This window comes from Labeo rohita, chromosome 7 (assembly GCF_022985175.1).
Source record: "Labeo rohita strain BAU-BD-2019 chromosome 7, IGBB_LRoh.1.0, whole genome shotgun sequence".
Classification (NCBI taxonomy): domain Eukaryota; kingdom Metazoa; phylum Chordata; class Actinopteri; order Cypriniformes; family Cyprinidae; genus Labeo; species Labeo rohita.
This window is the reverse complement of record NC_066875.1, coordinates 42,782,185-42,809,960: the sequence shown is the minus strand read 5'-3', so window position 1 is coordinate 42,809,960 and position 27,776 is coordinate 42,782,185. Positions and strand designations below refer to the sequence as shown.

At 34.9% G+C, this 27,776-nt stretch overlaps 3 protein-coding genes across 9 annotated transcripts in view; 1 reads left to right on the top strand and 2 right to left on the bottom strand.

The window, feature by feature from the left end:
* Positions 1–687: 687 nt before the first annotated feature.
* On the bottom strand, positions 688–7,359 carry rlbp1a (retinaldehyde binding protein 1a). The gene is made up of 8 exons (XM_051114058.1): positions 7,261–7,359; positions 6,232–6,261; positions 5,851–5,979; positions 5,557–5,761; positions 3,625–3,803; positions 2,194–2,352; positions 1,995–2,105; positions 688–834 (listed from the first exon to the last, which is right to left on the bottom strand). The coding sequence occupies exons 2-8, from the start codon at positions 6,238–6,240 to the stop codon at positions 688–690; spliced, it is 939 nt and encodes a 312-aa protein (XP_050970015.1). The 5' UTR covers positions 6,241–6,261; positions 7,261–7,359.
* A 6,983-nt stretch (positions 7,360–14,342) lies between these two features.
* On the bottom strand, positions 14,343–19,161 carry slc39a1 (solute carrier family 39 member 1). Its single transcript, XM_051114962.1, has 4 exons — positions 18,824–19,161; positions 17,875–18,005; positions 17,486–17,791; positions 14,343–15,820 (listed from the first exon to the last, which is right to left on the bottom strand). Exons 1-4 carry the CDS (start codon positions 18,936–18,938, stop codon positions 15,467–15,469), a joined length of 906 nt encoding a protein of 301 aa, XP_050970919.1. The 5' UTR covers positions 18,939–19,161; the 3' UTR covers positions 14,343–15,466.
* Positions 19,162–19,216: 55 nt separating this feature from the next.
* LOC127168255 (stereocilin) overlaps positions 19,217–27,776 on the top strand; it is a 30,316-nt gene continuing 21,756 nt past the window's right edge. For 3 of the 7 annotated variants that reach the window (XM_051114959.1, XM_051114954.1, XM_051114960.1), the window contains exons 1-4: positions 19,217–19,411; positions 21,685–24,501; positions 24,833–24,977; positions 25,070–26,203. In XM_051114959.1, coding sequence (XP_050970916.1) covers positions 24,902–24,977; positions 25,070–26,203 — 1,210 coding nt within the window. In that variant the 5' untranslated portion in view covers positions 19,217–19,411; positions 21,685–24,501; positions 24,833–24,901. Of the gene's footprint in view, positions 19,412–20,997; positions 24,502–24,799; positions 24,978–25,069; positions 26,204–27,776 lie in introns of those variants that run through there. The other 4 variants (XM_051114958.1, XM_051114956.1, XM_051114957.1 and 1 more) reach the window with 4 other exon arrangements.

Here is a 27,776-nt window from a genome sequence, read left to right as displayed (position 1 = left end):
CATTCTAATATGCTGATTTACTGCTTTTAGTGAAAAGTTTTTTTTATTTCAGGATTTTTAAAAACTGTACATGTCTTTACGGTCATTTTTAGCATTCTTGTTGAATAAAAGTACTAATTTATTAATACTTAATACTAATACTAATACTAAAAAAATGTAACTGATACCAACCTTTTAAATATTTTTCCCACTTTGTTTATTTTATTGAAAATGTCAATTAACCTTGACACTAAAGAACCAACATGGGTTAACAGCGATAACCACAACATTATATCTACTTAATACAACAAGCCATACAGTCTAAAACAACAAAGTAACATCCGTAATATGTCTTGGTCAAGGCTTGTAATCATGCATTCGATTCTAATTATTACACTAATTTTCAACACACAACTAGTACAAAACTTTCTTTTGAAAAAATTCAGGACACTGTTTTCAAGGCAAAGAATAAAAGACACTTCAGCAAAGTTCAGCATTTCAGTTATCAGCCAGTGAGATGTGTAATAATACATCATCCCAACAGTACATCTGTTAACATGACCTGGATCTTATACTTTTATTGTAATACAGTGGTTAAAAGTATTAAACTCTACAATTGTAATAAATTCCTTCATAGTTTCTATAATAAAACATTTTATATATTAAACAAACAAAAGGTCACAGTGTTGTGCTATTGGCTTGGGTTGTTTAAAGGGCTGTATCTTCAGATCCAAACAGCTTGATCGCCGTCTCTTTGCCGTCACAGTTGGGACCTGTCCCATTGAAATCCGGAGGAAGGATTTCAGCACCAAAGTCCCTGAAGTAGCCATCCAGCTCATCACCATGAACAAAAACCTAGTAGATAAACAGGTTCAGATTTCTTATTTAAACACATTTTCATAAGCGCACATAAGATAAGTCATGTAATCTCAATACGCTGTGATTCTTATGTAGAATAAAATCATTTAGTGAGTGTGCAAGATTTTAAAGGAGAAGTCCACTTCCAGAACAAAAATGTACAGATAATGTACTCACCCCCTTGTCATCCAAGATGTTCATGTCTTTCTTTCTTCAGTTTTTTGATGAAAACATTTCAGGATTTTTCTCCATATAATGGACTGCTATGGTGCCCCCAGTTTGAACGTCCAAAATGCAGTTTAAACGCGGCTTCAAATGATCCCAAATGCAGTTGTAAATGATCCCAGCCGAGGAAGAAGGGTCTTATCTAGAGAAACGATCGGTTATTTTCATTAAAAAAAAAAAAAAAAAAAAAAATTAAATACTTTTTGATCTCAAATGCTTGTCTTGTCTTGCTCTCCCTGAACTCTGTGTATTCTGGCTCAAAACAGTTAGGGTATGTTGAAAAACTCCAATCTTATTTTCTCCCTCAACTTCAAAAATCATTAAAAAAAAAAAAAAATCAAAATTCAAATTCATCCTACATCGCTGCAGAAGTACCGACCCAGTCTTTGCAAAGTGAACATGCAAAGAAGATCAAACACCCTTTAACAGAAAAGGTAAAACAGCGATATAGGATGATTTTGAAGTTGAGGGAGAACATGAGATGGGAGTTTTTCGACATACCCTAACTGTCATGAACCAGAAAAAAAACAGAGTTCAGGCAGAGCAAGTCAAGACGAGCGTTTGACATTAAAAGTATATAAATTGTATTATTTTTATGAACACAAGCAATTGTTTTACTAGATAAGACCCTTCTTTCTCGGCTGGGATCGTTTACAACTGTATTTAGGATTGTTTGAAGCTGCATTTAAACTGCATTTTGAAAGTTTAAATTCGGGGCACCATTGAAGTCCATTATATGGAGAAAAATGCTGAAATGTTTTCCTCAAAAAACTTAATTACTTTACGACTGAAGAGAGAAAGACAAGAACATCTAGGATGACAAGTGGACTTCTCCTTTAAGTTTACAAAGTGGAAAAAATTACTTCATGCTATCTTCATGAACTCGTTTGTCACAATAGTGAACATCTTGTTCAACCCTGAGTTCCACTCACCCTCTCCAGCAGTTTGCTCTTCATGAAGGGCTTCACCACATTATAGGTGGTTGTGAAGTACCAGGGCTGGTGGATCACATGCACCGCCTTGAATCGGGCTGGGAAAGAGTCCTGTATCATACAGACAGCACATGCTTTATGTCAGCCAGCGGTATATGATATGTGTAGTTGTGGTTTGAAGGCAGTACAAGATGTTTACCTGTAGCATGTCCACCATCTTCTTCAGTTCGGTGTGTTTGATGCCAGATGCATGCTGCATTGTGAAGCCCTTGAAGTTCTCAATGAGGACAAAACCGTTGATTTGGGTCTCTTCGTTTTCTAGAAGTTTCTCAAGGATTACGCAGTAGGCACGCAGTGTCTGTAAATAGACACATTTAAGAAAAGGGTTGTTACAGTTAACTCAATCTAAAGTCATTAAAAAGTTATATATAAAAATGTTTTGGTTACTTGAATTAAAATAAATGTTAACTTTGGTAACACTTTACAGTAAGGTGTCATTTGTTAACATTAGTTAATCTATTAACTAACGTAAGTGAACAATGAACGATATATTATAATATTTATTAAGCGTTGTTAGTGTAAGTTAACGAAAATACAGTCGCTCATTGCTCATGTTAGTTCACAGTGCAATAACTAATGTTAACAACTACAACTTGTGATTTTAATAATGCATTAGAATTGTTCATTCTTAGTTCATGTTAGCTAATGTAGTTAACTATTTAACCTTATTGCAAAGTGTTGCCAATATTTTTATATTATGCAATCATGCCAAGGCATAATTTCTCTTTTTATTTTTTAACTTAAAACACTAAAATAATGTACATAAATCTGAAATCAGAATGAACAGACATATTTTTTCAAAGAAAGTGCTAAAAATGCAAAACAAATATAAATGACAGCTAATTCAAAATATGAATATAACTATAATAGTATATTAATGATACTAAACTAGCACTTGTTTGAAAGAAAGCCATTGTAAAGAAACACATTTCAGTTCATTTTCTGAGCTGTACACAATGCATTCTTTTTAGAAAATTATATTTCTTTTCATTTTCAGTGATTTACACCTGCATAAGGCTTTCAGAAAGTGTCTGTAACTTAACAGCAAGACTTCTTTTCTTTTTATTAGCTCTCTATGTCTGGCCTAGATAAGCAAAACAGCCTTTACAATCAGACAAGCGTGCTCTTTTTTTCCTAGTAAAATTGATTAAATGCAATGTCCTCTAGATATTCTTTTGCCTTGCATAAAAGGTTAAATTTTGTATTTTCACCTTATAAAGAAATTCGCAGGTTGAATTCACGGAAACTGGGTCATTTCTTGCAACTCATCTCACTTAAGTAAAGTGGCCCAGTTTACCTGAGTGCAGTCTGTATTTATTTATAATATGGAAATTGAACATTGACTTTTAGACAAGCTGAAATGTCATAAAGTCCTATGCAGATGATTAAAATATGTTTACTGATTAAAGCAAAATTACAAAAAATAATTGAACTATTATTTAGTCATGTTCGTTTAAAAGATACATAAATAGGTAAATTATCATAATAGAAAAAAAAGTTAGCAATAGTATAAACCCCTGTATTTTTGGACAGTGAATGGAAATCAGGCTATAATAAATAGCTCACATACTTCATCAAAAGTGACCTCCTCCAGATCCCAGTTGTCGATGTTGAAGAGCAGCACCACTCGGCCGTACTTGTCTCTGGTGGAGAGGATTCGTGGGTAACCGGCTTCAATGGTACTGCGCACAGCCTCTGGGGTTAAATTCTCAAACAGCTCTGGATAGTCTCGTCTAAAACGTACATAACCTGTCAAAGAGAGAGGAAAACAAACAGACTATTCACGCTTTGTACAATGTAATTGAAAATGTGCTAATGTATGGCATTGTAGGTGAATCCCTATTAAGTCCTTAAGAGATCTCAACAATGTCTCAAACCTACCTCACATTTCAAGATATCAAAGTGTGCAGTCTACACTGAGGACAACCGAGGGACTCATATGCAACTATTACAGAAGGTTCAATCACTCACTGATGCTCCAGAAGGAAAAACAACGCATTAAGAGGAATTTGAAGATCAGGGTAAATTGAACATATTTTGTCTTGTGGGAAGCATGTAAGTATATTCTGTAGCTTTTGAAGGGCAGTGCTAAATGATAAACTATGATATTTAGGCAAAATAAGAAAAATGTACACATCTTCTTTCTGTTCAAAAGTTTTCACCCCCCGGCTCTTAATGCATTGTGTTTCCTTCTGACGCATCAGTGAGCATTTGAGTCCCTCAGTTGTCCTCAGTGTGAAAAGATGGATCTCAAAATCATACAGTCATTGTTAGAAAGGGTTCAAATACAAAAACAAAAAATGCTGAAAACCAAAGAATTTGTGGGACCTGATTTTTATGAAGAACAGTGGGCAGTTTAACTGTTCAGGACAAACAAGGGACTCATGAGCAACTATCACTAAAAACCAACTATTATTTTCTCTTGTGGACTATATGTAAATGTCTTTTATGTGAAATATCTTATTCAGGTCAGTACTAAATAAAAAATAACATGCATTTTGTATGATCCCCTGTATTTTGGTAAAATAATTAACATTTTGCAGATTCTGCAAGGTGTATGTAAACTTTTGACTTGAACTACATATATTGCTTAGTTTTATATTTTGTGGGACAAAACATAATGCAATGCAATACAGTGTTGATTTGAGAGATTAACAAATAAATGCTTCTCAAAAGCATGATGATCATATTTGATACTCACATTTTAACCTGAATTGTGTATGGATAATCAAGTTCACCTAAACGGCTTCAGTCCAGTAAGTGTTCATCTTAGAATATACTTACATAACGACAATAACAATATAAAAGTTACACTTTTGTTTACTTTATAAAAAGATTTTTCAGCAAAAAGACATGTGAACCATGTTTTTTTTTTAGAATGATACTAAAAGGCCTTTTACTTGCTAGAAAAGCATAAACTATCAACCAGATGACAGAAGGCATGTTGTACATTGTGTACAACAGGTTTTTACAACAAATATAATTTAAAGACCTTTGAAATCTGTCAAATATGTTTATATAGTTAATTTATGTCTATCTATAAAAGTGTGATCTATAATATTAATATTATCAATGTTTCTTGTCATTCTTTCTTAGTGAGTTTTGCTCAGTTAATGCAGCTTTGCACTTTTGCAGTATTTTGTCCTGGTTTTTATGCATTGAAATGTTCAGTCATGTGTGCGAGTGTGTTTGCCATGTTTCTGTGGGCCGTGCATGAGTATTAGAAATGTCAGTTTGTGTGAAATACGCAGAACATCAAAGCCTAGCCGGTCTGCCTGTTCTCAGAGAACGAGAACCTGCCCTATTTCTGCACAAAGGCTCTCTTTGAAAGTTTTGAAAAAGCCCCAATTAAAGCAGAGAATTCCTCCCTGTCCTAGAGCCTGAGGATGCATAGATGAAGACAAAAGCATGTTTAAATGGCCGCAATGACACAGCCTAGCAGAAAAACAATGGGGCTGTGTCATTTTGCAAACATGTAAATGCATTTAATAAAACACAATACCTTTCATAAGCTCATGTGCTCTTGTCACGTCAAACTTTCGGGCACGTATAAATCTTAGAAGAAGGGAATCTGGTTTGTTCTCGAATTTTTCTTGCACAGCTTTGGCCAGATCGTCCCCTTCGCTTGCCTTTTCTTTTATCGTGGCCCTTAATTCCTTTATAGAGGATACTTTTTTGTCCTCCGTTTCATTCAGTTCATCTTTTGCCTTTGAGAGAGGAAGATGCATTTATGGGCATTTATGTGCAAATAAAAGTATGATTATAGGCATTACAGCTGGGTATAATATAGTGATACCTTTTGTTTTGTGTGATCAGGCAGTTTCTTACAGGGTCCGTACACCGGCCCGTGGTCGTTAACGCTCAAATGTTCGAGTTTAGCACGTAACGCCTGCTCCTCCTCGGACACCATACGAAATGTTCCGGTCTAATGGGATGAAAATGAAAAGAAAGCATTATATTATGTGCCACACTTGACAGAATCACAGACAAGAGGGTTTAAAGAAAGCTAATCCCGTGTCTACTGTGGAGACCCCCAACTCTCAGTAAACCAGTGACTATTTAATAATCCTCATCACATGACCTACCAGAAAACCTTGAGAAACAAGAGATTAGTTCATCCCACCAACTGCATTTAACAATAGAGGTTATTATGGAAGCTAAAAGAGAAGTTACTTACAGCAGCCATGATGCTGAGATCCTCCAGTGGCTGAATGGAAACCAAAAAACAAAATCATATTTCACTGCACATTACTAGATTTAATCAAAATATTGGTTTAAATTTAATATTTGATAGTTAAATAAAATATAAAACAATATTAATATGAGAAAGGTCACGGGAAAGGTCGTTCTGCTGATGAATTCTCAAAAAAAAATAATAATAATAATTTTTTTATGATTTATTGTTCAATTTGCATCATGTAGCTGATCTTTAAAATACATACATACATATACATATATTTATATTTATTTATATTTATATTTATATTTATATTTATATTTATATTTATATTTATATTTATATTTATATTTATAAATTAAATTTTGCAGTTTTAATCTGTTAAACTTGATGTAAATATTAAAAATGTATTCCTGGATTTGCTGATGCATATAAATAATTTATACAAGTAATTATTTAAAAACCTTAACCCACAAATGTAAATTAAAGCTCATTAATTAAATGAAATAATTAATTAAAACTTTTCTCAAGTGAACAATGCTTGACAATACCTTTATAGTTTAAAAAGCTTTAAAGTTTGAATATTTTTTTGATAAAATAATAATTAGTTTACATGACATGACTGAGAAACAACTTTAAATACAGTTTAAAAATGGACATGTTTTAGGATTAGAAGCACAACAACAACATTACATAATATAGCAAAGTAACACATTACATTTGATGAGTTCAGATTATTAATAACATCATCAAGCATTTTGCCTGATTGGAGAACAACAGCATAAAAAACTGTGATTTTTTATGATTGTGTGAGACAATCATAATAAACAACTGCAATACTAAAAGATCTAAAGATCTGTTCAAAGCTAAAGATCTATTCAGTCAATTAATAAATGAATGATGCAACTAAAAGCTTGTTTTAAGTATCGGTTGATGCACCCTGGATGCAGTCCCAACATCCTCTTAACCTGTCAGCTTTAAAATAGAGCAAGCATGGAGTATTAATAAGCCTCAGAGGCTGTGACTTACCTCAGCCGAGGGAGATTGAGAAGTGCAGGGCTGGAGATTGGAGATGAGGGGTGCAGGTGGGCGCTGCTTACTGTGAGATTAACCTGTCACACCCCATAACTCACAACACATTCATCTCATACATAAACATTCACGAGGGGAGGGACTGAATGTGACCAACAACAAAACATTACTAGGTGGACAAAAAATTTTTGTATAATACATTTTATTGATAAATAAGAAACATTGTAGAATGCAGAATGATCAGTATTTCATGTAGTCATGTTAATGATTTGAAAAAAATGTGAATTCGGGTTTGTTTCTAGCTATTTAAATTAGTGCTGTTCAAACGATTAATCGCATGAAAAAATAAAAGTTTTTGATAATATCTGACCCTGGACCACAAAACCAGTCTTAAGTCGCTGGGTTTTTTTTTGTAGCAATAGCCAAAAATACAATGTATAGGTCAAAATTATTGATTTTTCTTTTATGGCAAAAATCATTAGGAAACTAAGTAAAGATTGTGTTCCATTAAGATATTTTGTAAAATTCCTGCTGTATATATATCAAAACGTAATTTTTGATTAGTAATATGCATTGCTAAGAACTTAATTTGGACAACTTTAAAGGCAATTTTCTCAATATTTAGATTTTTTTGCACCCCCAGATTCCAGATTTTTAAATAGTTGTATCAAATATTGTCCTATTCTAACAAGCCATACATCAATGGAAAGCTTATTTATTCAGCTTTCAGATGATTTATAAATCTCAATTTCAAAAAAATTACCCTTATGAATGATTTTGTGGTCCATGGTCACATATAATATATGAGTGTGTACTGTGTTTACAAAATATACACAATATATTTGTAATCTATATATAAAGACATATACAGAATGTATTTTGAAAATATTTACATGTATTTACATATTTACATTCATATAATTTATATTATATATAAATATATTTAATATATAAACAAAGCATATTTTTCTTAAAAATATTCATGCATGCATGTGTGTTTATATACATAATAAATATACACAGTACACACACATGTGTATTGCCCAGCACTATTGTATTATTTACTAATGAACTGCTAAGCATTGTATAATGTAACTCGATTTTTACATTTATATACTCAGATGTCACGTTTTTCCTACTCATTTTTTCTTGTATAAATAAATAGACATTCCTAAATCAACAACATACTTAAGAAGGGTGCTAGGGTGTTATACATGGTTCCTAGCATGTTGCTATGTGGTTTCTTTCAGTCACCTACTATCCAGTCTTTCCTTCCAGCAATAATAAGATGAAGTCATTTGTTCTAGTGACCTCTAAAATTACATAAGCTCTTTATAAACAAGCTTCTTTCTGCTGAATGAAGATGCACAAAACTACAGAGAGCAGCGGTGCTGTGCTTTATGAGAAATGAACATACACATTCTCTGTGATGCTTCATTTGTGATGCCTATACCAATGGTGATCTTCACAAAGAATACGTGAAAAGATTACACTAGCAATATAACAAATATTCTACATAAAGTACAGTGATTTGAGAATTTGTGATCTTTCAGCAGCTTTTAATTTTTTGTCTTATTTCGGACATTTGATCATTTCATATGGCAGATTGGAGAATGAATAGTTGTATCGATTTGAGTTTTTTGTTTATTTGCTTTTTTGTTGTTAAGGTCATAGGCCATTAGTGCCTTTGAAAAATAGCTGAATAAAATAAATTATTAAATTGATATATTTCCATCTGATATAAATAAAAATACAGGCTTCTGCATCAGCAGCACCATAGAGGTGGTACTCTCAAGAACTCACATCAAAGAATGACAACAAATTGGTGAATAAAGTCATTATTGTTATTTTCTTTGCACACAAAATAATTCTCACAGCTTCGTAAAATTCGGGTTGAATCACTGATGTCACATGGGCTATGTTAGCGATGCTCTTACTACATTTCTGGTCCTTGAACGTGGTAGTACTGTTCCTGTCTGTTCCTGCAGGGTCAGAAAGCTCTCAGATATAATCAAAAATATCTTAATTTGTCTTCTGAAGATGAACGAAGATATTATGGGTTTGGAATGACAGGGTGAGTAATTAATGACAGAAATCTCATGTTTGGGTGAACTATCCCTTTAAGCAGTCAAACTTTTTATTTGGCAGATGATGAAATGGGCAAAAACATCCCATTAACTTACACTGAATGAGGAACTCAAGCCATATCTAGAGACTAGATTATTACTACAAATAAATTTGACCAAGGCTAGTAAGTGACCACCTAGCAACTACATAGCATGCACAAAAAAAAAAAAAAAAAGCACAACAGACTGTTTTAGTACAGCTAACATAATTGTTAGCATATGACACCGGAAGTCTCGCACATTCAAGTTACAAATGGCCGCGTCTGCTCTTACCTTAAAAATAAGGCGGATCAGCAAAAACGAGAGTGTTTTGGGCTCCTAGAAGTAGTGAACAGATGCACCGGGTGCTTACAATGTCAACTTAAGGACCAAGATGGAAGCCTCCTCTAGGTAAAGTCTTTATTTTGGTGATCTGGATTAAAAACCTCAAATCTCTGCTCTGATTTAGTCACTAAACTAGCACAACAGATACAAACTGCAAATACAACGAAATAACAGCTCGTTCTTGGTTACCACAAAACATTATCAGCCCAAATCAAGCTGATAGAAGAACTGTGATCTAAAAGCGTATAATGCGATTGACTGAGTTTCACAATAACATTATTAAACGCTTTATGTACTGCATTGGGTTTTACACTTTAATCCTCGCTGTGCAATCCTTGATGTGGTTCCCTCTTTAAATCCTCTGTTGTGCAGCGAGCACTTTTTGTAATTCAGGTTTTGGTCTTGCAACCAAAAATATAATAAAAAGTAAACGTGTAATCAACTGTTTAGCTGCCATTTGCGAAATGCAGTCCTGCTTGCCCTCATTTCATTCATAATTACAGTGCATGCTAACGATTCAGTTCAGGCTTCGGTGCGAATGGGTTTTTCTTTATGGCGGCAGGGTGAATTTAGGACAGGAGACGGGTCTGCAAAGATGCCATCCATTCAGGCATGTGAGCGCAAAGCCGATAATGAGCATTGGAGGAACAGTTCTTGTACGAGTCCGTCACAAAACCCTGCTGCTCTGCTGCACAGGCACAAATGAGCGACCCTCCCTACAGCCCGCGATATTGTCTGCAGAACAGCTCCTCACTACATGCCATTCACTCATTAGTGCTGGACTTTGTTACCGTTTTATTTTGTAATTCTTTTCAAAGATACAGTGTCCCCAAGAAGTGTTTGGACACGTACGCAACACTTAATGCAGGTCATTCAAAAAAATGTGTTTGGCTTAAGTGTCCAAACACTTTTTGGGGCCACTGCACATGGTTTGGACTGATATTCAGCCATTTGCTTTTCATTTTTTCCCCCACTGAGCTAAAAGCTCAAGCTCAAGCTCAAAAAATCATTTTTTCTGCAAATTTTTTTATTTCTATATAAAAAGAAAAACTATACAAATTTAAAAGGAAAGAATCTGTAAACTATTTTTTGTACAATTTGACAACCACCCAGTGTTATTTTAGTGTTCAAGTGCCCTATTGTAATTGTTAGAATGGCCAAGGATCAGCAGTTTCCAAGTAAAACTGATCGTGCAGACCAAACCATAAGTCGAAGAGACCTGAAACTTGGGATGGCAGTACTCACCACCGACAATGTCACCAAGGCTCACCCCAGTCGACCTGATGGTGACGCTACAGTAATCGAAAGTACAAAATCGCTCATAACTCAACCGTCAGTCGTAGGCTCAAATGTCTTATGTGGTTGGAATCCTTGGCTCACTCCGAACAAAACAGATGCATCAGATTTTACATTTTTTGGTATTTTTTTACTTTTGTGAACTAGTCCTAGTTTTTCGCCCTGAAAGGAATCAAACCAGTGCAGAAAGATTCTCTGGAGAGTGAATATCAAAAATATTGCTGCAAGCAAGCATTGCTGTTCAAGCGTTTAAGGCATTTAAACATATAAGGAAAACGACATTACATATTATTTAGCAAGGCTGTACCCACCTAAATCAATAATTTAAAAAAGCATTTTTGGCAAATCCAGGTAATTTACTACAGAAATATATTGTTTTTCAATGTTTATGACTGTTCTAGCACCAGCTGTGGTCTGATCCTCTTAAATCTTTGCATGCTTGTTTAGAGTCACCTGTCGCATGTGCTCAGCAGGTTTTGTGAAGTTTTGAGTTTTCCTTTAGGCTTCATATGATTTTGGGTAAATTTGGACAGGCCAAACGACCCCGTTATAGCTTCCCAAAGGGTACATTTCAACATTTTTTTGATAATTATTTACCTGGAGAGTCCAGAGAACTGTACTGCAGTGTTTTTTTTCCAAAAAACCTAGGACTAGTTTGCAAAAGCATTTTTCTTTTTTTTTTTTTACATCTTCTCAATCATTTAACAATTTGATTGACAGCAGTGATTCTAGAGGCAAAGTTGTCCGAAATGAGGAGTTCTATCGTATGATATGAATATCGTGTGTATGTGCGAAAAACCCAGCAACGTGTGGTCGTTTACGCTACTGAAGAATGCAATATCACCCCCCCAGTGGCTGATTTGTTTCAAAATTCTCTCAGACCTTTGGGGCCGTTAATCAGGCCCACTGAGTTTTATTCAGATTAGCCTCTGTTAACCTTGTCTAACAGGTTATCTAGACACTTGTGGGACTTTGGACCAAGCAGACAGATTTTCATGTTAAAAGGACAAATGATTGCGCAGTTATAGTCGTTTTTATGTTTTTCCCCTCTAAGGGCCTCCAAGTGGCCAAGCTCTGACATTTTTTTCCCTGTGACCTCAGATTGAGCTCTTCCATAAGTGTTCTGAGTTTGGTGAATGTATCTCTTTCCATTCAGATGTTATAGGCATTTTACTGAAAGTAGTCTTGCCCTTTGAGATGATGAGTTGAAAGTTCAACTTTTTTTTAGATAATTATTGATATTCACTCTCCAGAGAATCTGTCTGCACTGGATGGTTCTGATCGGGCGAAAAACCTAGAACTAGTTGACTAGTTGGTTTTTCAAAAAATGCTAAATACCCGAAAATATCAGTTGAATCATGCATGAGCCAAGGATTCCAACTACATAAGACACTTGAGCCTGCGACTGACGGTTTAGTAGCTATGAGTGATTTCATACTTTTGATCACTGTAGCGCCCCTGTCAGGCAAATTGGGCGAGCCTTGGTCACATTGTAGGCCAAGTTTCAAGTCTCTACGACTTACGGTTTGGTCTGGACAATCAGTTTTATGTGGAGATTGCTGATCTGTGACCATTCTAACAATTACAATAGGGTTTCAGCGCTACGCACTTGAACCCCTAAAAAAGTTGAACTTTTGACTCACCATCGCAAAGGGACACCAAAACGTTTGAAAGGAGCGAGGCCACTTCTACTAAAATGCCTATAACTCCTGAACAGAATGAGATATCTTCACCAAACTCAGCACACTTGTGTAAGAGCTCAATCTGAAGTCACAGGACAAAAATTATCGAGCTTGGCCACTTGATGACGCTATAAGCGAGGAAAAAATCTACACAACCATTTGTCCTAACAACATGAAAATCACTGTGTAAGGCCTTGGTCCAAAGTTCTACAAGTGTCTATAAGGACATTTGCGTATCTCAAAAAAACATGGACGACATTGGCTGATGAAGTTTGAGCAACTATTAGACAAGGTTAATGGAGGCCGATTGGAATGAAACTCGGTGGGCCTGTTTGACTCACGGCACTAAAGGTCTGTAAGAAATTTGAAATAAATTGGCCACTGGGGGGTGATATTGCATTTTTCAAGGGCGTAAACGTTTGTACTTTGCGCGGTTTTTCGCACATAGGCACAATATTAGTGTCATAGCATAGAACATCTAATTTTGGACAATTTCGCTTCTAGAGCCACTGCTATCAGTCAAATCGTATGTTAAATGATTGAGAAGCAAACTAGTCCTTTTGCTCATTCTAGAAAAAAAAAAAAAAACAGCAGTACAATTCTCTGGATTCTCTAGGTCAATAATTATTTTAAAAATGTTGGAATTTACCCTTTGGGATGCTATAATGGGATAGTTTAGAAAAGAGGTCTGTCCAAATGTACCCCAAATTCTATAAAGCCTAAAGGAAAACTCAAAACTTTGCAAAACTGAGCACATGTGACAGGTGATTCTAAACAAGCATGCAAAATTTTAAGGTGATCGGACCACAGCTGGTGCTATAAAAGTTATAAATGTTAAAAAATGTTTCTATGGTAAATCACCTGGATTTGCCAAAAATGCTTTTTTTAAATAATTGATTTTGGAGGTTACAGGCTTTAATGCCTTAAAGTGCTTGAAACCTGGTAATCGCTGCTTGCAGCTATGTTTAATATTTTAATTTTTAATTTCATTTTTTTTTTTTTTTTTTTTTAATTTTATAGCTATTTTGCATTTTAGTTGAACTTTTTTTTTCAGTAACTTTGTCATTATTATTAGTTTTTTTAAATGCCTATAATTTTTATTTCAGTTTTAGTTATTTTAGTACCTCAAGTTAAACTAAAAGAAAATGAGAAATTATGTTTTTGCAACCAGCTAAAATAAAGTTTTATTAGTTTTAGAACCTGTAAGTTAATATTTTCTTTTATGGCAGCTAACATTTATTTCAGTTGATAAAATGTTTTAATGGTATTAGTGTTCGTTTTATTAAACGATAATAACCCTAGTTATTTGTCTAATGAATTTTGAGATTTAACCTAATTTAAATTACAGACAATTAAAGAAAAGCAGCAGCTCTCATTAGAAAAGTAGACGAAATCCAGGTAATAATAGACAAAATATGTGGAAAATGATACAAACATGATACAAAAAAAAAAAAAAATCTGTAATACTGTCAATTATTCTCATTCTAGTAAGCCAGTATGCATTACACAGCTATATCATTATATTGCATGTAGAATTCAAAAAGTGTCCAGTTATCATCTGCAATATAAAAATGTTGCATTTCTATTCCAGTTTTGTTGTAAATGCTTTAGCTTTGGGCAGCTTGGTTAAATAATGAGCCTAGAAAGATCATAAGATTACAGGTTCATTACACTGGAAAAAGAAAGTTTAGCACATTGCATTGTGGGATACAATTTCTCAAGCTTGAGCTCTGTCATTTTGACAAAAGTAGCAAGTTCATCTTCTACATACAAGTAGCATGCAATTCCAAACACAGTCAATACTTTACCGACATTGTGTACAAGTCTGACACCTGGAGGCTAAATGTGGTATTGCAAGTTTGAACCATTTTTCACATCTTTTTACTACCCCACAGCGTGTTAAAACAAAGCAAACTAAACGAAAGCCACTGACGTCATTTAAAATACTTAAACATTAACTTTCAGATGATTTAGTGCTAGTGTAGTAAAATCACTTGAATCAGTAACATGCCATTTGCCAAAAGCAAAACACTAAAACTGCATGCTGTTTTCACTAGTTTGAAATGCAAATATATTTATATTGCTTATATTGCACATATTATTATGATTATGGAATGTGTATATATGTGTTCTTTAAAAATAAACAATACTAGTTAGCCCATTTTGTCTCGTTTTACTGTGAAATCTCATCAAATAATTTACATGATCACGAGTCCAAAATATTCAGTCAAAACATTTGGCTGCCTGTTGAATTTGCAGGAAATGTGGCACGCAAAGGGGAACGGGACATGTGTATATACTGAATAACTGTATGTAACATACAGAAATATTTCAGTCAGTGTTCATAATGTTTGAAAATGAATAAAAATTGATTTAAAAATGAATAAAAATGTTGGTAGTTTATGGATAGTGTTATGAAAGTCAATGAGAAAACACAAAAATGGCATGGAAACAAATTCACTGATAAAATGTGTTAAGTTAAAAAAAAACGGCTAAGTAAAAAAAGGTCTCCATTTGCATGTCAAATACTATGTTCCTCAATGCTGAAATGTTTCTCCACTATAAAAGTCATTTAAAACTGAAAACTGATCTGGTAAAAGTTTTTTGAAAACATCAGCATCTTTGTGCTTGTATAAATCAGTTCCTCTACAAAACAAGGAAACTGTGCCTTTTGTTTTCTTAAAATCACATGCAGTTTACGAAATCTCACTGAGCGTGATTTCCTCGGAGCTCTAGCGTTCTGGTCACGGGGCACGAAAAAATGAAAAGTGTTTTTCAGCCCAGGAAACACAGACCAGCCATTACTGAGAAACCACACAAGAGGAAAAGCACTTTGAGCAGAGGCCGCTCAGGGGAGTTCAGTTCATGGGGAAGGATCTCTAAGAAGGTGATGTAGACAAACGTCCCAGCCGCCAGCCCCTCCAGCACCGCCTGGATGAAAGCCCCGGACTCCAGCTGAGCCTCGATCACCGAGATGCCGACGCCAATGCCGAGAGGAGACATCACAGCGAAGACGGTCACGTAGAGCGCCACCCACATGGGCCTGACCGCGCTCTGAACCAGCTTCACAGACAGACTGAAGACAATGATGCTCTTGTGGACCAGGATAGCGATACAGATTTCCAACACCTGAGCAGAAAGGGGAGTGGAGAAAGTCAAACTCACTGCATATTAAGGTTACATTCATCAGTGTACATTATTCCAAAAGAAACTAAATGGCCTTCGTAATCTTTCAGGTAAATGTACACCAATGACCAAGACGTCACCAAGACTTTTTTTTTTTTTTTTCTCCAACCACCACCACCACCTTAGTTGCTGGTGGATAAAATCAGTTGCTGCCTAGCATTTTCTTTTTATTGACTTTAAAGGTCAAGTGTAATTTCTACACCGACATTTACTCACCCTGATCATGGTTTACTTAAAGCCATTTTGGCACATTACAGTGAGAAAAAAAAATATTTTAACACACTTCCTGTTTAAATACAACTATTCTGTAGAGATGCTGATAAAATTCTTACCAAATTTTTTTGCGTAGTGACAAAAAAACAAGTCGAAGAGGAAATGAGCAAGTCAGACTATGAGGAACATAACATGAGCCAAAAGCAAGCAGTAAACGTGCTCCACGCAAACTCTGCATCACTTAGTATTTGTAATTTTACAGCTGTACTGTAATAATAAATCTTATTATTTTATTACTTTCTTAATCACTTGATATTTTTTAGAGTAAAATATTTTGTTAATTTTTTATTATTATTCTTAAATACTTGATTTAAATACAGTAAATTCTTACAGTAGTAACATTTCTATTTTATTTTGTTTAAATTTTAGTCATAATAACATTATATTATTTTAAGTGAAATATTACAATAGTAGCATTTCTTATTTACACTATCAGTCAAAAGTTTTTAAACAGTAAGATTTTTTTGAAGAATTCTTCTCTGCTCACCAAGCCTGCATTTATTTGATCCAAAATACAGCAAAAGCAGTAATATTTTGAAATATTTTACTATTTAAAATAAATGCTTTTTATTTTAATATATTTCACATGATCCCTCGGAAATCATTTTAATATGCTGATTTGCTGTTTAAGAAAATATAGAAATTAATACTTTTATTTAGCAAGGATGCTTTAAATTAATCAAAAGTGATGATAAATATATTTATGTTACTAAAGATTTCAGATAAATGCTGTTCTTCTAAACTTTCTATTCATCAAAGAAACCTGAAAAAAATATACTCAGTGGTTTTTAACATAATAATAATAATAATAAATGTTTTTTTAAGCAGATCAGAATATTCAAATGATTTCTGAAGAATCATGTGACTGGAGTAACGATGCTAAAAATTCAGCTTTGAAACCACCGGAATCAAAATTAAATTTTAAAAATATTCAAATAGAAAACAGTTAGTAAATAGTAACAATATTTCAAAATGTAGCTGTTTTTGCTGTATTTTGAATCAAATAAATGCAAGCTTGGTGAGCAGAAGAGACTTCTTCTTCAAAAAAAAAATCTTACTGCTCAAAACCGTTTGACTGGTAGTGTAGTTGAGAAACTTGAAGAAATAGGAACTACATGAGGGTGAGTAAATAATTAAAAAATTTCATTTTTGGCCGTTCAGTGAATTTAAAGTGTTTTGGCATCACAGGATAAAGCCCTACACACACATTGTGATTCAGTCACGATGCTACACTACCTGTAAACCTTTGAACCCAAAACTTTATCAGGTTTCTGACAAGATCAGCAAAGTGATTCAACAGAGAGCTGTCAAACGAAACAAAACTCAATAAATCACCTTAGTGTCCGTGGTCTGCAACCCAATGGCCAAGCCTTCAAACACAGAGTGAAGAGAAAGAGACAAGAAGAGCATGAAGGAGCGGAAGGACGAGTGCGCGTGAAGATCCACGTGGACGTGGTGACCGCTGCTCTCCAGATCATTCAGCGAGTGACGCCCTTGGGCATGCCCGTGACCTGCGGGAGCTAAAAGAGGAGCCGTCTCCTCATTTCTGTGGCCCTCGGTGCAGCTCAGAACCATTTTTTCCAGGATCAAGACTGTGAAGAAGCCACATGCTATGATGAACTCTGCAAGCGGGAAGCCCTCCTGGATGATAAGGAGAATTGGCATTAAAAACATAGAAATTATAGGAACATACTATATTTAACAGAGCAATTCGGTGAGCTCACATCAAGGCCTTGTTTTTGTAGCTTATCACGTATGTCGGAAAGGTAGTCTGGGATGATGTCTAACAAACAGGCTGACAGGAAGACACCACCTGCGAAGCAGCTCACAAAACTCAGCACGGCCCTGTGGGTTTCTGTAGATGAAGAAAAACAAATCAGAGTCACGTTACATTGATTAATAGTGTCACTGATTAATGTCAACAGTACAATCTTTCTCTAATCACTCCTTTAAGCTTATTAGCCAAAGAGTCAAAGTAAAACAAGTTTCGCCAGTCAGTTGTATACATACATAATTAAAAACACATCATAACTGAGCAATGCATAGGCATTGTAATGTAATTACATTAAGTCACCTGATAAAGCAACACAAACGTGAGAACTAACAAACCAAAGCTCAGGGAACATTTAACTGAAAATCTGATAACTTATAACTGTGTGAAAACCACTTCCTATTCTGGTTTCACAAGCAATTATTTGTGGCATCTGTGCCTAAGGTAAAGACTGCAATCAAAAGCATAAATATATTTAATCATTCATAAAATCTTTAGGTTATTTCTGATCCTTGTGGTTCTAATTCACGTTTAACAGAAGTTTTTGCTTGCTAAAGCATGTTAAACATCAGTTTCACTTCCATCCTGATGTCCATCTGTGATCTGTAAGTAAAATGCATGTTTTAGAAGAAATCCTCTAGCTGTCTTTATCAGGTGACTCGTGTGTTTGTACTTGTATGAAGCTAAGACTGGGCAAATTCCTTATGTGTTTTACACGTATACATACATACATACATTCGTAAACACAAACAACAAACAGATGCACGAGCACGACATAATGTACACTTACAGTAAATAAGCATGCTTAGGCTTATAGGAGGCGACAGATGGAAAAGATCATGTGTAGTACAATAAAGTTTATGACAACACCACCTTCGTAAAAAACGTAAACGACCATTTACCTGTTCCACTAGACTCTCGAAACCATTTCATCCGCGCTGGGATGAAACCAAAAATCAAAGTTAAAACCAGCACCCCAACCAGAGCTCCAACTTTCACCTGTAGCAGGTAATCCATCGCGACGATAAATTAATATAAAAATGAAACTAGACGTAAACAAATAAGAGAGGGAGGACAACCCGCCTCTGTCAATTAGTGATTAATAATATATATCTAAATGTTCCAATACAGAACACTGTCTTTGAATGATGAACCCCATGATTTGTAGTTTATGACAGTTCAGCGGCTCATTCTGATCAGTTGAACATCTGCCGACTCGCTACATGTTTGTCAGTCGTTCGCTCCGCCCCTTGCGCCGTGACGTCTACTTCCGGCTTGACTTGCTTCGACGCCCAAACGTGGCATTTAACGCTACAGAAATATCGCATTTTCTGTAGTCATATTTACTAGTTTTGAATCAAACCGTGATTGTTAATAGGCTAATGTCTAGAATATAATATCTGAAGGTATTTAAAGAGTCTGTGTTGTATTTTTGAGCCACTGCGCGCCCCCTGTGGGAATCATATTGTACTTCAACGAGAGAGCGTTTGGTAAGTTCCGCTTCATCCAGTTCTGTGCGTGGACTGCATGGCATAGAGCTGTGGTTCCCGGTATGACTAAACCGCACATGACTACCTTGTGACTGAAAAAAAAAGTCCTATCAGCATTGATGTCAAAATCGTGGTAGCTGCTTTGTTTCTATTTTATCTATATTTATTTTACAGAAGGAACTAGAGTTTCTATGAAGCCTGATTGAGATAGTGATGTTTTAAAAGTAGCCAACTTTTAATAATTTATTCTTTATATTTTGCTCCTGACAAATGAGGCCAGTCCGTTCACATGCCAATAACAAATGTATTTTTTAATAGCGTTTCAACAGCGCTGAAACGTTTCACCAGTGTTGGGGAAAGTTACTTTTAAAAGTAATGCTTTGTAATGCGTTACTCCCTAATTACGTTACTTAATTACTTTTAATGGAAAATAATGCGTTACGTTACTTTTGCGTTCTTTTTAAAATCTAGGCTGGGCTTGTTTGTTTTTAATTTTTTATAAAACGTTCTATTTTTGGCAAATGTAAAAGCCCTTTCAGACCGAAAGTGAATGAATAAGCCTCAGGCTGAAGGAAAAATAAATTTACGTCCGTACTGTAAAACACAGGGGAAGAAAGTTCAACACTCAGTAAATCTCAGCAAACACAGAACGTTCCCCTAACGTTAGTTTTTGATTCCCGTTACTAATGTTCTTAACGTTACGTAACATTAGATTAATGTTATACAAATCATAAAGTAATATTCTGTGAACGTTAGATTAACATTCTGGGAACGTTAAAATAACTTTTCCGGCTAACCAAAAACGAACCAGAAACTAACATTCTGGGAACCTAAAATTCTTAGATGGGGTTTTATCCTAGATAGCACACGTACGTCTGCTGTCTTTCTGTTAAAGATCACTTGATCTGGAAAGCATCTGCTTTGTACAAACATCTGACAGACATCTGTAAGATGTCAGTTTTACATACATTCTAAATAATAAACATCTTAAAGACATCTAATAGACGTCTATTTGACATCTGATAGAATACGTTCTGTAGACGTATTGTGGATGAGCAAACAATCTAAAAAATACGTCTTGCAGATGAAAATGCAGACATCAAATAGACGTCTCCGAGATGTACGTGTGCTATCAGGGCTTGAACTTGCGAGCGAGATGAATTAATGCTTGTTCATATTTAGTCTAGAACTACTAAATCCATCAAGTTTACACAGCACAAACGCCTCTGCACTGTCTCCTGATTTTTATCAACATGAAGACTTCTCAATCAATAAATAGGAAAACAAAGTAATTGGCGTTACTTATTTTAAAAAGTAACTCATATATTTTCTTGTAAATTAATTTTATGAGTGAGCCATTGAATCACTCATTTAAACGGCTCGTTAATGTTGTTTTATTCAGGAACGGACCTTTGCGTATGAATCACTGAAACATTCCTTGAATCGAATTGTTCAAAGACATTGAATCATTCAGAAAGAAATACCACTAGTATATGTGACATTGTTTCGCTGTGGCTTTGTTTGGAGCTATATTTTCAATAGAAAACAGATAAAGTAATTGGCAATATCTTGTCTAAAATGTAAGCTGCTTAACATAACTTCTTGTTAATGGAGCTGTTGGATAAAAGCAAGAAGACACAATCACAATCAAAAACAGCCAAGCCGCGTCGTTGCTTTGAAGTTCTCAAGATTCTAATTCGTAAGAATGTTCTAATTGTAATTCTTAAAAAAAAACGTTAAATTACGTTAAATCGTACGCGTGGTTAATCCTTACGTTCTCAAACATTTGCTTAAGAAGGTTTAGATTGAACATTTCTTAGATATTAGGCTAATTAGCTATCAGGGTTTGGTGTTGTCTGTAAACTGTTCAACTCATATGGTTGTTTTGTCAATGATTTACACTGGTAAATGTGTTAAGTAGGTTAAGTAGGTGTTAAGTCATTAAACATCCAACCTTTGTGGTTTTAAGACATTTTAGTCAAGACAAGAGGTTATTTTAACTCTAAGAGGTTATTTGTGATATTTTTAAGCATTTGCATTCTTAAGTTTTGTATTAACAGTCTTAAGACCATTCTTGAGGCTTAATACGCTCATGCATTAGAATTAGTTTTTGATTTCTCTCTGAGTGTCAAAATTTGACCTTACAAGTGCTTGAAGCCACACAAACAAAACGTATGGAACTTAAATACTATGTATAGGCTACTATAGACATGTGAATTGCTAGTCTTTTTTCCCACTGGAACAAATGGATTTTAAAATAGTCTTTTTCATAGCATTATTTTAGGTATGCAGGAATTAATTGTCCCAGCCAGACAGAGAAGAATGATTCAGAGGTGTGAAAATAAGGGCCTAAAAAGGTTTGGTGAGTAAATATATATGTATATGTGTCTGACAATACATTATTTGGGGGGAATAAAATGCAAAATATTGTAAAAGTATCCAAGAGTCTATTATAGATGCTCTTAACCAGATGCTTTGGTACCCTGGTTAGTGTAACATGCCTGTATACTGGAAGTTAAGACAGACTTAAGCTAAGGCTCTTGTCTGGAGTTTGTCTACATTGGATCTGTGAGCTCCTTTGACTGTTTTCATATACAATGCACTGTCATCCAGTCCAAGATTTTTTTCCTTAAGCTATATTTTTGAGCATAGTTTAGTCATGTGCACGTCAGAGCAAACAAACAAGCACAGTGCTGTGTGCGATTTGAGTGGAGTTAGTCAGAGGCATGAGGAGTAAAGTTTCTCATTTAATATTCCTGCAGCCAACTGAGCTCCATGCTGCCGAGTGACTGCCGCTCCCTCAGGCATCAATAATACAAGAGGAAGTTATTGTTCCGCTGCAGGCGACAGCAACACAGAATTAAAAGGCTTGTGGGGAGGCTGTGCAAGGCCTTTCACTCAATCCACTCGGGTTTCAGCTGCTGTAGACAGACCTCAGACAAGAGCGAGATGATTTTGAACATCAGTGAAGGGCCTGATTGTGTGCTGACGGTGGCTTAGGGACACTTTTGTTTTATGACAGCTGTAGGTGACCTGCTGGCTGCCACACCAGTAAAACAATACCCACCAGGACAAGGGTAGCGTTTTATGCCAGTGTTGGCACAGGTGAAAATTACCTCATGAGATGTCAGATTGAAGAATTAAATAGTAAAAAACCTAGTAAAAATGACAAAAGCACATAAAAAATAAGTTCATTAAAATAAGAACTAATTAAAAACTAATAAAATGCTAATAAATTAAAACTAATAAATGAAAATAAGAACTAATACGTTAATTAAAGCCAGTTCAAAACAATAATAAGTACTACAATGCTATATAAATAATACTAAAATAACTAAAATTCTAAGTGCTGTTAAATATAAAATGAATAAATATTAAATGAAAAACTTGAAGCAGATAACAAAACAATTAAAGGTTAAAATAAAATGAAAACTTAAAGCTAATACAAAACATTAATAAAAGCACATAGCAAATTTACAAAAAAAACTCTACTAAAATTTAAATAAGTTAAATAAAATTAAAGTAAAATCAGAACTAATAAAATACTAATAAATTAAAACTAATAAAGAACTAATAAATAAAAATAAGAACTAATAGTTTAATACAGTAGTTAAAATACTAACATAACACTGGTCAGTAAGTGCTGTTAAATAAAAATATAAAATGAATAAATATTAAATAAAAAACTGGAAATTGGAACTGTTGCCTTGGCAACTATGTGAATTAAAATAAGTTTAAGTTTAAACAAGTTTAAAAATTTGAAATAAATAAAACAGCTGCATAGAAATATAAACAAAACTAATAAAATGACAAAGCAGATAACAAAACAATTAAAAGTTAAAATAAAATGAGAACTAATAATTTAAAAAAAGCTGATACAAAACATTAATAAAAGCACATAACAAATGTACAAAAACGTACTAAAATTAACAAATTAATTAAAATTAAAATAAAATAAAAACTAATTAAGAACTAATAAAATACTAATAAATTAAAACTAATAAACAATGAGAAAAAGAACTAATAATTTAATTAAAGCTAATTCAAAACAATAATAGTACTGCAGTGCTATATAAATAATACTAAAACAACACTGGTCAGTAAGTGCTGTTAGAAAAATATAAAATAAATAAATATTAAATAAAAAACTTGAAATTAGAAATGTTGCCTTGGCAGCCATGTGATTTAAAATAAATTTAAATAAGTTAAAAAAATTGAAATAAATAAAAAAGCCAATCAATTAAAAGTTAAAATAAAATGAAAATAATAAAAAAAAAATAAAAGCTAATACAAAACATTAATAAATACTGTAAGAGTATATAAAAAATGAACAAAAAGTGTAATCATAAAGCTAAAACAAAATATTTAATTGAAAAACGTAGACATAAAAAAAGTTTAAGTACTGAAATTGTGAAAACTAAAACTGAAATAATAATAAAGCCAAACAGAAAACAAAGTAACAAACAGAAATGACAGAAGCACATAACAATGACTAAAACTTAAGCTAAAATGAAAATAAATATTATAAAAATGAAAGCTTATGCAAAATATTAATAAATGCTATGATTTTGTATATTTTCATATAACAACACTGGAAGTAATTGTCCTTATCACCATAAATATACATTTTTGGGAATATTTCCATCAGAAGATTTTGAAAGAACCATTATAAAATTGTTTATTTATTATGCAGCACAAGTGCATTATCTGTTGCATATCTACTAAGGCCTGTTTTAGCCTCAGTCGAAAGTAGTGACCTACCTGTGTAACTCCTTTAATCTTAATTACTATGAAATTGCCTTGTGATACAAGAGTATACCCTCTTAAAGTTCCTTGGCCTTTCTCTTTTCTCATATTACATCCCTGAGCCTCCGGCCTCTCACTCCAGCACACAGTCAGCTGGCACATGATGGGACGATGTCGCTGAAACATGAAGCTGTGGCTTTTGAGGATCCAATTGAATCTCAAAGACTGGGAGGGGGAGCGGATCAAAAAGTGACAAATGCTGAGGGAGAAGGATGTAGAGAGTAGGACGGAGAAATAACTTGCACACACTTGCCACAATCCTATTCACAAGGATACAACTGCTTGTAAGTACTAAAAATATTTTAAGTTCTATTAATATATTACGAATGTCTGAATTTTATGTTTAAGTTATGTGTAAGTTTTTTTACAGTCTAATTTGTAACAATAGTTTTTTTAATGAATGCATGAAATATCCAAATTTAGTTGTAGCAATTAAATGTATTTTTTAAAGACAAACTTTTTAATATATTTCAGTAACTGAAAAAACCCTATTGTTTAGAGTAGAAAGTGGCAAACTTTTCTTTGTGAAAGTTTAGCCAAGTGACAGTGGATAGTCATTAAGATTTCATGTGCACTCCACAGTGTGACACTTTACGCTCTGAATGTCTCCGTCAGCTCCTAAAGGAGGACAAATGCAGTCTTACAAAGACAACAAAATGACTTTGTCCATTCTACCTTGAGGCAATGGAACTAAGGATGGCCAAGTTGGGAATTGTTGTGATTTTGCTTATACTGGAACAAGTATCAGCCAATGCTGGAGGTAAGACAATACTGGCTGTTCCTGTTGTTTGTTTGTGCAATGACTCAATTTGTTTCACACTCTAACTTCTGTCAATGTTTCTCTCATGTTAGCGAGCAAAAAAGACGACCAGAAGGAAGCGATTTTGAAAGAGCTTGTTGAGATATGGAGGAAAGGTGGAGGATGGAACCCACATAGAGTTCAACCACCAGCAGAAAGACAGAAAAATCAACAAATTGATTCCATAGTGAGGAGCATTATGGGAGGCATTAAATCTTTAGGTGTCCTGTCAAGGAAAAACAAGAGTCTCCCATCTTTAAGCAAAGCCTTTGATCGAAACAGGCTCTCAGGATTCCTGTATAACATCTCCATGTACCTGCAAGAGATGAGCGCTGAGTTAGATGATCATGAGCAACCTTTTGGCGATGACCAATTTTGGGAAAACCTGCTCTATTCTCTTCTTCAAACCGGAAGGGAAACGTCGCTCGGATTATGGGATGGGAAAATTCCTCCACGACCCACTTTCAGGCTTCAGGATCTGTTTCTGTCGCTCCGGGGCAGCCCGCATTGGAATGGACTTTTGGGGTTGGTGCAGAGCATTTTAACCCTCACTGAACGGCAGCCCCAAAAACCCATCTTGACTTTCATCTCCCAGAATTGGAAGACCATCAGCGCTTTGCTCGAAACTGTTCTTCAAGCTCTAGTCAGTGGGACGTACGGCCAAGCCGTCGCAGGTCTCCAGGGTTTCATCTGCGTCCTGAAAGGACGAAATGACTGTGCCTTCAACCTGAGCTGGCTTGAGCAGCTCATCAGTTTCATGGAGACCAGGAACTGGAAACCCGTGGTCAGTCTGCACCCTGTGAGTGTGGAAAGCAATCAAAGAGATGCCGCGCTCTCTACGGGACGTTTTAAACCCTTCCTTGTGCCACCTGAGGTGCTTCGTGAGGAGCAGCTATTGTTGAACCAGTCGGGCACTGATTCGGAGAGCCTGGCTTCTATGCAGGCTCTGCTTCTTCAGGCTTTGTCAAGGTCAAGTGCAGGAGAAAGGGCAGTACAGTTCGCAGAGCGTAATCCTGGCCTCCTGAAGGGGTTGGATAACCTCAGACATGGGTTTCTGCACAATGTCGGTCGCAGTGTGTATGGTAATCTGAGAAGAAAAGTGTCGTATATGACCAAGGCACTGCTGGATGATGTCAGCAGCATGGTGGGCGAACCACAGTACAGTCACCATGGAAGATGTTCTGTAGGCAAGTATCGTACTGCTACTATAAACAGACTCTGACCTCCATAATGCATATTATGGTTTACCTGTAATATTCAACTGGAACATCAGGAAAACAAATTTGCTTAATTGCAATTCAAAGAAATTCAACACGATCGTTCAATCTATCTATTGTTCTATCTATTGTTCTATCTGTCGTTCTGTCATTCTATATATTGTTCTACCGTTTTGTCTGTTATTCTGTCATTCCATCCATCTGTCTATCTATCTATCTATCTATCTATCTATCTATCTCTGTTGTTCTATTTTTCTGTTGTTCTACCATTCTGTCGTTCCATCCATCCATCCATCCATCCATCCGTTTTTCTACCATTCTGTCTGTCATTCTGTCATTACATCCATCCATCCATCCATCCATCCGTTGTTCATCTATCTATCTATCTATCTATTGTTATATCTATCATTCTATCTGTTGTTCTATCTATCATTCTATCTATCGTTTTGTATTGTTCTACCGTTCTGTCTGTTATTCTGTCATTCCATCCATCTGTCTGTCCATCTATCTATCTGTCTGTCTGTCTGTCTGTCTGTCTATCTATCGTTCTATCATTCTATCGTTCTATCCTTCTGTTCTATTGTTCTATCGTTCTGTTATTCTACCATTCTGTCTATCATTCTGTCGTTCCATCTATCCATCCATCCGTTGTTCATCTATCTATCTATCTATCTATCTATCTATCTATCTGTCTGTCTATCTATTGTTCTGTCCTTCTATCCTTCTGTTGTTCTATTGTTCTATCTTTCTATTATTCTACCATTCTATCATTCTGTCGTTCCATCCATCCATCCATCCATCCATCCAACCATCCAACCATTCCAACCATTCATCCATCCATTCCATCCATCCATCCATCCATCCATCCATCCGTTGTTCATCTGTTTATCTGTCTATCTATCTATCTATCTATCTATCTATCTATCTATCTATCTATCTATCTATCTATCTATCTGTCTGTCTGTCTGTCTGTCTATCTGTCTATCTATCTATCTATCATTCTATCATTCCATCATTCTGTCTGTCATTCTGACATTCCATCGTTCCGTCCGTCCGTCTGTCCGTCCATCTATCTATCTATCTATCATTCTATCTATCATTCCATTGTTCTATCTATTGTTATACCTATTGTTCTACCATTCTCTCTGTCATTGTCGTTCCATCCATCCATCCATCCATCCGTTGTTCTGCCTGCCTGTCATATTGTTGTTTCATCCATCTATCCGTGCATCTTGTTCTATCTGTAAGGCATATAAGCCTTCAAAATTTTAAAGTCCAGATCTTGACAAACTTTGCTTATCTAGTTACAAAGTACTGCCATCTTTTAATTTCCTTTTAATTCTATTCCTCACATTTGCATTTGAATTGCTATTCTGCATCATGTATTCTACTAAAGTTCAAATGAAGAAATTAAATGTGACTTTAAAAGGCATCCTCAATTCAATTCTGAATGGAGCACAGCCCTGACTTAAATCACAATTGCATTGCTAGTCATTAACCAGATCTTTGTTACTCTAAATCCTATAGCCTGGATAATCTCCTG